At 35.8% G+C, this 11,126-nt stretch overlaps 1 protein-coding gene across 1 annotated transcript; it reads left to right on the forward strand.

Annotated features, from left to right (window-relative positions):
• Positions 1 to 8,468: 8,468 nt before the first annotated feature.
• On the forward strand, positions 8,469 to 9,698 carry LOC108736586 (SOX domain-containing protein dichaete-like). Its single transcript, XM_018469052.1, has one exon. It carries the CDS (start codon positions 8,511 to 8,513, stop codon positions 9,195 to 9,197), a length of 687 nt encoding a protein of 228 aa, XP_018324554.1. The 5' UTR covers positions 8,469 to 8,510; the 3' UTR covers positions 9,198 to 9,698.
• The last annotated feature ends 1,428 nt before the right edge of the window (positions 9,699 to 11,126 follow it).

The following is an 11,126-nucleotide window of genomic DNA, read 5'->3' on the forward strand; positions in this document are numbered from 1 at the left end:
ACACTGAAAGAAATTTGTTAGTAGTCATAACGAAAAAGACCGTACTAAGAACTGAAAAATATTTTTGATATTAATTGATATGTGTTCTTTAGTAGTACAAATGACTTATTCCGTTTTACTAACGCTTTTAACTGATCATGTTGGTAAGGTGCCATTAACGGAAATTGTTTTGATTTTAAGGAACAAAGTTGGTTGTTTGTATCTCCTGTAAGTGACACTGCAGTTAAATTTCCTTAAATGCAGTTGTCTATTAAATTGTCCTTTTTTAAATAATTAAGTACCTGTTTATGAATATTGTAATCACCCGATATTTATCTATTAATGATTGCTTTTTTGATGTCTTGTATACTTAACTTTTGACGTTCTTTTCTTATTTATATTGTAGGGAATAAAAACCATAAAATGGATGTGTATGGGGGGGCATTAGAATTGTAAAGGATCGTGTCCAACAAATAAAAGCTCTTTCGTAAAACAAGATATGATTAATGGACCACTAAATAACCCCGAACAAGAGACGTAGCAGCAGAATACGGGATCGTCCGTCCGTTCGTTCATTCGTTCGTTCAGTCAGCCGTTTCCGTTTATTCCGGAACTTTTCTAAATGGCCATCAGGCGGCGTGCCAAGCGTCGACTAAAGCGCCACTCGTTTCCGGCGACTATTAGTAGCATTATAAAAGGGCGGGACGCACCACGATTTGTTTGCAACACTCGCTACTAACTCTGGAAGACTCGACTTATTATTATACTTTATGGATATGTTTTTTAGGGTGTAGTAGCAAAGACGATTTGCACTGGAATTTTAGTTTATTTGTAATTAATGAAAACACCGTCTTCTAATTTTTTAATCGCTAATTCGTATGGTGTTTAATATACTCATAGCGATTACTACCGAGCTTAAAGTCTATGAATTAATAATAACTGATGCAATTGGTTTAAAAGCTTTTAATAATTTCAAGTGGGAGGAGTAGAAAGTTTTGGTACACTTTTCAATATTTATTATAAATTATTTGACTTTGAAATTTGGTCCAATTTAGTTTATATGCGAGTTCCAATATAAAAAATACATTATAAACATAGCAAAACAAAAACGTGATACACATAATAAATTTTGCAGCGAACGGTTAATTTAGAAATTCTAAAAAGGTTGTAAAAGTGTATGTTTGGAGCGCTGTGATGTACAAGTGTAAAACACGGACGTTGGGCGCGGCGGAAAAGAAAAAGGTTAGGCGAATGATGAGGATACCGTGGATAGTGAAGGTTAGAAATGAAGAGGTATTAGAAAGAATAAGAGAACAGGGGACTCTATGAAAGTCAATAAGAAATAGGCTAGATAGGTTGATAGGACACCTTCTCAGGCATGAAGGTCTAGTCAGAGACACATTAGAGACAGAAACGGGAGTTAGGAGGGGTAGAGAGGTAGACCAAGATTAGATGACTGTTTGCAAATAGTTAAGGATGTGGGATGTTCTAGTTTAAGGGAAATGCGAAGATTAGCTCAGGATAAGAAAGAGTGGAGTTGCGTGTCCAACCAGTCTTAGGACTGACGATCTTATGATGAAGATGAGAGCCAAATTAATCCTGTTGACGTGTCTAGACAATCAAAGTCTGGCGTCTCGCCCCTTTGTTTTCTGGTATGTTTTTAATGCATCTAATACGTGTTTGATATTATCGAGTAACGTAAACAAACCCAACTTTAGAAAACATTTACGAATTGTCTATTAAAATGTAACAATTGTTTCAAATAAAATAAACGCTTGATTGAAAATTTGCTAAGAACATTAATAAACATTTTGTAAATTTCTTTCAAAGTGGTGTTTTAAGAAAATTGACTGCTTTCGTTTTATTATTATTATTGCATCATCGCTAGTGCAATCTGTAAAAACTTTCAAAATAAATAAGTGCATTTGGCTTCCACCAGTTAAATAGAACGTCCAACAAAGCAGTCCTAAGTGGATTTGCAACGATGTGGAATATAATGGGCATTATGTATGTTTTTGTGAGTTGTTTGTGTTCTCAACTCGAGCATCATTTATTATTGTCCCTAAACAGAGAAGAATTTCCCGTTCTTTTCTTATTCCTCCTCTTTTTGCGCATTGCTACATTCTGTAGCCGGACAATTTCTACATTCGACGAGAATTCTATTTGAATAATCGATAGCGCACACTGAAAATATGAACTTTCATCGACTTGAATAGGAGACTTCACATTTTATGGAGTGTACATGGCAACTTTGAAAACATTCAAATGGGATACGAATGGCGTTACGAAAGTGCTGTTTTAATTTAACAATTTCTAAATTTAAAATTGCAAAATATGTGACATAATATCAGGGGGTCATAAAAGTGAAACACCTGCGATAAGTACGGGGGGGGGGGCAATTTACAGACATCCCCTCTAGAAGGTTGGACGTTCTGGTATGATTAGTTAAAGCTGCCTCCATTTAAACTTTAATCTTACAATATATTTAGCGGTTTTCCTACAGGAATTGGTCATAATCATTTAGATTGAGTTCCACTAGAAAAATATGTTTCAATTAATATTTAACTGCAAAAAATAATTGGGAACAGCTGGCTTAATTATAGCATCCGAAGGGGATTGGTTAGATGCCGGATTTACATTTCCTTGGTGGCCAAAGATTTTAGGTGGTTTTCTTGGATAATTTTGAAAATACTAGGACTACTACTACATAGAGTCCTTAAATTTTCTACTATCTTCATATCGTCCTATTCTTTTCTCAATAATCACCACCACAAACCTCTGTTCACCACCTTTAAATGTGGCGGTAGAAGACTTTCATCCGTCTTACTCACCACCTTGCTCCATATGTAAGTCAATGCAACACTCTGTCTACTGCATCAATTGAATTGAATAAAACACGATAAATGTTTTTTCATTCTGTACCAAAGTTACATCAAAGAAATTGTTATAAAAAGAATTATCCATCAAACAATTAAAGCCAACAGCATAGAACGCTTGCCGAATGCTGTAAACAGCATGTAACCCAAGGATAGGGCTGCCATCCGTCCGGGATTCCCCGGATTTGTCCTAGTTTGAAGGGCATCCGGGGGCTGTCCGGCAGGGGTTTTCAAAATGTGTAACCTGGACACTTTTGTTGTCAGGGTAAATCCAATTTTTTTATAGATAAGCGATAAATTGAAATAAATCTTTGTTGCGGTTACATACGTACTTAATTCGATTTTAATAACAAGCTGTATAGAAAATACCACAAATGGCGCGGTAAACGCCATCTGTAGTACGATGCTACATTTTAGGATTACCTATGCTCCAACAAGTTTCACTTGTGTGGATATCTACTTGCTGAAACGAATCCCGGCGTAGCTAATCACAACGTGATAGACACGTTACCATAATCGAATAAAATAATTCGAAGTGGTCTGTATTCTGTCGAAACTGCCAGACGCGGATCGTGATTTCGATCTCTTTGTCTTAACAGCGCGTTTTGCAGGCANGTATTATAATTTTTAATAATGGCTAGACTCTAGAACAATTCTTGATACATTCGAATACCTCGAATATTGGGTATCTACAGTAATTTTTAAGTTTAAAATTGTTTTCCATTAAACTTGTATCACTTTTGTGAAGAATCCAGAGGATGATGGGCAAGTAGTATACGCGTAATTCTTAGCCCCAAGTAACGCAAATTCACTTGCTTAGTTCAAACATATACTTATAAGAGGGGAAAGAGATAATAACATTGTTAAATGTTTGGTGATCTAGAGTTCAATGCTCCAGAGTTGATATAAAATCAACAATTAAAACTGCATTTCACTCTTTCACGTCAATCTTTATGTGAGGTTCAACCTTGTTAACTTATTAACCTTATCTTTGATCATTATATCCACTCGTAGTCAGTTAATTGTTATTTATTGAAGATGAATTGAAATGCAATCCATTCTCTCTACTATTCACGATGGTGACGTTAATTAAAGATGCCAAGAATGGCAAGCACTGAGTAGAAACATAAATGGTATACCAATAAAGGTCTCAGGCTTTCACGAATGATGATGGTTAACCCGAGTGAGGCTTTTCTTGAGTTGGAGTGTCATGTCTCTTCATCCTTCTTTATTGCTACAGGTTTTACCATTCAATGTTTAGTTAAAATATTTCGTCTTTTTACATTAAGGAAACAGCGAGGTTTGCAATTTTGTATGGATCTAAAATAAGTTACGTTTCTTTTGTTAATCCGATACGTCATTATCAAACTTTCACTAAATGCATTTATTTCTTTTGAAAGTTTACTTTTCCGAAAACAAATTTATCAAAAAGTTAAGATAAAGGCTTCTCTCCTGCAAAGGGTAAACGCAGCAGCAGTCGTATAATAAGTAAGTAAGTAAGTAAGTACCTAAGTAACTAAAGTATGGAATAAGGGGAAAGAGGCGTGCGAGGCGAATGGAAGAAAGAAGGACCCCCGAGTGCCAACAAAGGACGAATTAAATTGAATCGAAAGTGGATAAAACTTCCCGAGTTGAACCGACGCCCGTTGTAGTCGCCGACGACGTCGCCAACGCCTCGGCAGCAACGTCCTCCGTCGGAAACTGACATATCCACGTGACTTGGAGTGCACGAGTGTAAATTTTCATCACAAAGCAAAATCGGCAGCCATTCAATCGAATTCTCTGTATACAAAATATCAACACCTCATGTATACAGCAGCAGACAGTAACACCCCCTCATTCCATCCCCGTCCCGCGAGCGCCGTCAACCTGACGTATACACTTACACATACATGTTCAAATGCACATTGTGTTCGTTATATTGTATATATTGAAATCTTTTCGAATGCTTTGTAAATTCAGCGCCACACAATGTGGCAGTGGAGGCGCGCATTTTATTTCGCAGCCCACGGAAATGGACTTTTTCCAGGATTAAGGATTTCCATTTTTCATAAATCGACACACCAACACGTAACCACGTGGACTTTTTACTCTTTTATACCTTTTTACTACCTTCACAATTCTTAATAGTTACATAGCTATATTGACAAAGCAGTATTGTACGAAAATAAATAAAAGTAAAAAAAAAGTTGGTACGCAAGGGAAGAAATAGTAGGGAAAGAGCGAATGTGAAGGTAGGAGACGAATGATTAAAAGAATAAGTGGCTGATTTTAGGTATCTAGGAAGTCAGATAAGTCAGGACGGAAGGTGTAGTAGGGATATAAAAGAGAGAATAGTGCAGGGTCGAGTCATCTTCAATAAAAAGAAGTCACTTCTATGCTCGCGAACGATTATTTAGAAATTCGAAAAAGATTATTAAAGGTGGGACGGTGGGCGCAGCGAAAAAAAAAGGTTAGAAGCGTTCGAAATGTGGTGTTACAGACAAATCGTGAGGATAGGGCGGATAGAGGAGGTTAGAAATGAAGAGGTTTTAGAATGAATATGAGAATAGAGGACTTTATGGATGTCAATAAAAAATAAGCAAGATAGGTTGGTAGGACGCCTTCCTAGGCATGAAGGTCTCATTAGACATATTAGAGATAGAAATGGAAGTTAGGAGGTGTAGATTAGATTACTGTTCGCAAATACTTAAGGATGTAGGATGTTCTAGTTTTAGGGAAATGCGAAGATAAGCTCAGGATAGGAAGGAGTGGAGGTGCGTGTCCAACCAGTCTTAGGACTGACGACCTTATGACGATGACTTAGCTGTAATACCTGCATAATCTGCAACGCACTCTGAGGAGCATATGTGTGACAAGTCAACAAGTTTAGAGAAGAATTGTGATTCAGCTACTAAAGTTTAAATTCCGATGTAGGCATTAAATCATAGAAATCGTTAAACGATCTAAACTTCAAAGTATAATACATAAGCCTTATAAAATGGAATTATGTAATAATATATTGTAATACAAATCGTTTGTTTCAACTCTTAATTTTTTATCATTAAAGGGTTTATTCGTAACTTAAGTTTTATTTGTAGAATATTTATTTGTAATTGAATATTACCTACTTTATTTTTGAGTATAATTAAAATATCATTACTTGTAAATTTTACGTACAAAAAGGATTGTATTGTTTGCCGTTTGGTTACGTAGACACCACCGTTTAGTGTTATTATCAATCACTATGTTCATTGATGTTGGTTACCTGTCAAGCCATAGTAGGTTACATTAGGTACGACGTCTTTCTGTTCGTTTCGCGCTTATGTGTGGAAAGTAATTTTGTTAAAAATTCTATTTGAATATAAAAGTAAAGTAGTGCAAATGTAAATTGATAATTACAATTACGTATTAGGTATATTTTGGCAATGGGGTTTTAATGCAATCGCGTCTCCACACGGCAATCGTTTTCAGGGTATACAATAAAAAAGGTTCATCCGTTTTTAGTCAACATCATGTAGTTTAGTGCATCAAAATTCTTAAGTGTTATTATTTCCGTTTTAAATACGTTTGTTTAATCGTTTTGTATTTTCTTAGGTATGTTTAATGTTCACGTTAATTGTTAATAAATTGCTTTTACGCTTCTTAAACTTCGTGTTCATTTCCTACATTTTATTAACTTGACCCGCCACTACCCACATATCGATTATCCGCGGCTTTTCTAGCGCAACCCTAAGAATATGTAGTTTTACTTTCGTTTGGAATTGTATTCCATTTCAATTCTGGTGTGTACATATACTGAAATTCTATTGTGCTTGTGTGTTTTGTATAAAATTAAATGCATCTTAAATATGTGAATCTGACACTGTCATGGTTTACGTTTTGCAAACGATGCACGTGTCACGTTTGGAGGGGCGCTGTGAAACAAGCGCCTAGTGCATCACAACAGGGGCCGCAATTAATTACGAAGGCGTGGAGAGTGGTAAGATCGACGACAGCTCATATATTAAATGGGCTTGTTGTTTATCCAAGATTTCAATATGATATTCACACTATTAGGACTACTTTTATGAACGCTTTGATAATACCGACGAATATCTTAATCTTTTTCAAAACAGGAAGGCAAGTAATTGAATCCAATTGAAAAGAAAATTCAAAATATGAATGTATGAAGAAATACAAATTAAGATTATACAGTAGATATACTGAGTTGATTAAAATTAACAATTTGCCAAGAATAATAAATAAATCAAAATCCATATACCTAAAGGGATCAAAATATTTCCAAGGATAACAATAAGCATATCCCCACTGTTGTCATCGAACTGTTCAAATACAAATATCAATACTGTCTAGTTCCATATACCCATACCTGTTTAGGTCCTATACCTATGGGATATGTTCCAGGGATAGTACTATTTTTTAGGAGAATTATTACGTATTAGATGTACGATCACAATAATGAGTAGTTACACGCTACAAAAAGGTATGACCAACATCAGCACTGGCCAATTTCATATACCCATACCTAAATATGTCCTATACCACCTATAGGATATGTTTCAGGGATAGTCCTATTCTTTCGGAGAATTATCACGTATTAGATGTACAAAAACTCTCCCAAACAAAACGATCACGATAATGAGTAGCTACACGCTACAGAAGGGTATGACAGACATCAGTACTGGCCAATTTCATATACCTGCTTACACCTGAATGTGCCTATTCTATAGGGTATATTCCAGGGATGGTCATGTTCTTTAGGAGAAAGAATTATCACGTATTAGATGTACAAGTACTCTCCCAAACAAAACGATCACAATAATGAGTAGCTACATGCTACAGAAGAATATGCCGTCGGTGCGTCGTTGGATTGGTTACAGCACTTGCATAATGGCCAGCTACCTATCTGAAACGTATCCTAGTTCAGTGTGGAAGTCTATTTTGATTACAAACGAACTGCAGAAAATGAGTTTGTACCTCACACATTGAGGAACAACAATAGGTAAATGCTCCTCTAGATAAAAAATGAATAAAATTGAGGGCCTGGAGGATCGGAAGATGAGATTTCTTCACTCTTACGAAAACGGACAATTGTAATAAGTATGTACTCTTACAAAGGTGGAATCTGTATACACCTGGAATTGTCTGTTAGTAATAAGCATCTGGAACACCGCTTTGCATATTCTGTGGTAGCTCCAAGATGATGAACCAATAACACAAGAGACAGGAAGAAATTTTTAAAAGTCCGATTTTCTTCCAGTTTTATGATACCCACGTAAGTTCATCATGATGTTTTACCTTAATCTACTCACTGAGGTGACTATGAAAAGAAGTGCGGAACGATATGTTCATATGCGTCTTCCAAAAGCAATAGTAAAAATTAAATTTGCAATGAGCAAACTATTTTACAAGAACATTAAAAGCTAACCGCAACATTAAAAAAAAAATAAATTAATAATGAAGACGCGTTTACTGGGAGCTAATGATACGGTGGGGCAAAATGTGCACCAATCATGAAAAAAGGAGGAGGTACCTAAGGGTGGGCTCGGATTCGCCCGCGCCTCCAGAAGCACGCTACACTAACCGAACACGTTAAAATCGGTCAGTTCTCTTCCGATCCGATTGTGCGACAGTTGTTCAAGGTTTAGTGTGATATTGATAATTGTTAGTGCAATGGCTGGTCTATTCGGTTTCGGAAATACGGTTATGGATGACTGTCACGTCAACTCCAGTAGAACAGAAGAGCACATTAAGAGACCCATGAACGCGTTCATGGTTTGGTCCCGGATACAACGCAGAAAAATTGCTCTCGACAATCCAAAGATGCACAACTCCGAAATATCCAAACGATTAGGAGCGGAATGGAAATTGTTGTCAGAAGTGGAAAAGAGGCCTTTCATTGACGAAGCCAAGAGACTCAGAGCGTTACATATGAAAGAACATCCAGACTACAAATACAGGCCTAGAAGGAAACCCAAAGGCCCACTCCCGACGGCACTCAAATCCAACATGGGTTTCCCCAACTTCCAGCTTCCGTATTTCCCAACGGTAGACCCGTTAGGAACCCCATATCCATATTTTAGTCCGACATTCGACATTTCAAGGATGGTGCCTCCCGCGGAAAAATCACCCAACAATCAGAACGCTGTGGTAACCTCTTTGCATTCACCTTTCTATCCGTCGCTATATCAAAATAGTGCAGTTGTTGCGAAAAACTACTCTCATCACGCGGCGGGACACATGGGAATGTTCTCCACCGTTCCAAACAACCACCTCATGTATTCCACTGGTTCGAGTCCCAGCACGAGTCCCGCTAGCACAGACTTAGAATTGCGGAGGCCAGTTCCTGTTATTTATTAGTGATTGATTTTTACGTAATGCCAATTATTTAGTATGTATTTATATTATAATATGTATATCTATGTATATTTACTACGGTCAGGTAGTTCTCGACAAGTGCGACGACAGAGATCTTTCGTTTTTGAAAGACAAAGCGCCCCATTGAGCGATCTCATAACCTAATATTGTTTGTGAGCATTTTCTTTTGCTTTTCGATCATCGAATGCTCTTTAAGTACGAAATGCGCGCGATGTGTAAACTGGAAATATGATGTATATAGGTATGTACCTACCTGGTTGGATGACGGTAGGTACGTACCTTCGTTATTAAGTATGAAGTATCAATTTAATTTCTGTGATTTTCGACTGATGTAAATACCGAATCTTAGCTATATACTACGTATGTAGATTAGAATAGATGATAAGGTCGAATGTTATATTATCATTATCGTTGTAAATTTATTTGCCACTGTATTAATAAAATGTTATATCCATGATGAGGCGACTAAAATGTAAAACTGATCTAAATATACGAATGCCTAAATAGCAAATTAGGTGTTATTTTTTTTAATTTTTAGTCTTTCATGTTTGATTAATTTTATTAATAGGTAAATAACGATATTAATTCGTAATGTGATCATTTGCCAAATGAGTACATGAGTATATATTCATTAAAGAGCAACTCAGAAATTGATTGAATTACGGATAATCAGTTCATATTTCATTAAAAATATACATAAAAATTATCTTAAATGAATGCGGATGATTCAATTTAGTTTATCCATATAGGTACCTAACCTAAACATAATGGCTAATTCTTGCAATATTCTTAGAAATATTACAAAAAAATCTTAATTGGAAACCAGAAGGTTTAACGGTTTTTGAATTATCAGTTCATAATTTTCCTATTTGAATTAATGTTTAATTAAAACTTCGTTTTTTATTACCGCACCTTTTATGGTCATGGCAACTTATATATATAAATGTTGCAGAATTATTATTTTTTTAACTTAAAATGGTTAAATTCCACTTCCGTATTCAATTCTCATTCTATGCGATTGTTGTTTTAATACCTCTCAAGATTGATTAATTAAAAAACAAACAGGTGATGCTCCTACATTGATTCTTCTATCTAAATAACTTCACACAAAAATTTAGCCAATCTCCATCAGGGAGTTAGATATTATGAACACATTGGACATCATATTAATACATTTGAAAAATAAGTGTATCTAATACAAGCTACTTAATGTCTAAAATCTAATACTCAAGTTTTGCCCATTTTTGTTATCATAGCTTTAAAGAAAGCGCGTTTGGATTGGGTCAAATCTTCCCTAAAAAATTAGAATTAACACAAAAATATAAGTAAAAGCACTCGTGTAACTTACACTTTTTTGGTTTTGATAACATTTCGAACTGCGAGTCACCACCTTTAACCACGTCATTTGGGTCCAAATAAATTAATAAGTGAAGTACAACAAGTTTTTCTAATTAATATTTCCAATTCAGAATTTGAGAGAACATTTTTGAACAATGCATATATCTATCTACAATAAGTGTGAATGTCTAGAAGTCTATATAAATACCTCCGTTATATATCAAATAAAAAAGAATCGTAACCAACAAAAAATGGTTACCGAGCGTTACGAATTGTACTTATTATCTGCTCATTCAAACAGTGAAAGAAAAGTTACCCTAATTTAAATATTTCCAGTTCAAAAAGCGAATACAAAAGCAAATCGACTAATTGTAAGTAAGTCGGTCCAAAGTGGCCGAGTTATTGTTTCGGGCTGCCACGAGAGAATTCCAGCGACTATAGCACAAAGGCCAAGAACTTATTCTGGAAAACAAAACCGAAGCAACAACCCTTTAGCTTCAACGGCCATTATTACCATTATTATTGTCGCAAATGTGACCGGACAGAGGCGGATTCAGGAGGGTGAATATGTTC

Source organism: Agrilus planipennis, unplaced genomic scaffold (genome assembly GCF_000699045.2).
Source record: "Agrilus planipennis isolate EAB-ADULT unplaced genomic scaffold, Apla_2.0 scaffold108, whole genome shotgun sequence".
NCBI lineage: Eukaryota > Metazoa > Arthropoda > Insecta > Coleoptera > Buprestidae > Agrilus > Agrilus planipennis.

Bases quoted from the DNA above. Each gene is read 5' to 3' on its own strand.
- LOC108736586 (XM_018469052.1), top strand. From the start codon at position 8,511: ATGGCTGGTCTATTCGGTTTCGGAAATACGGTTATGGATGACTGTCAC.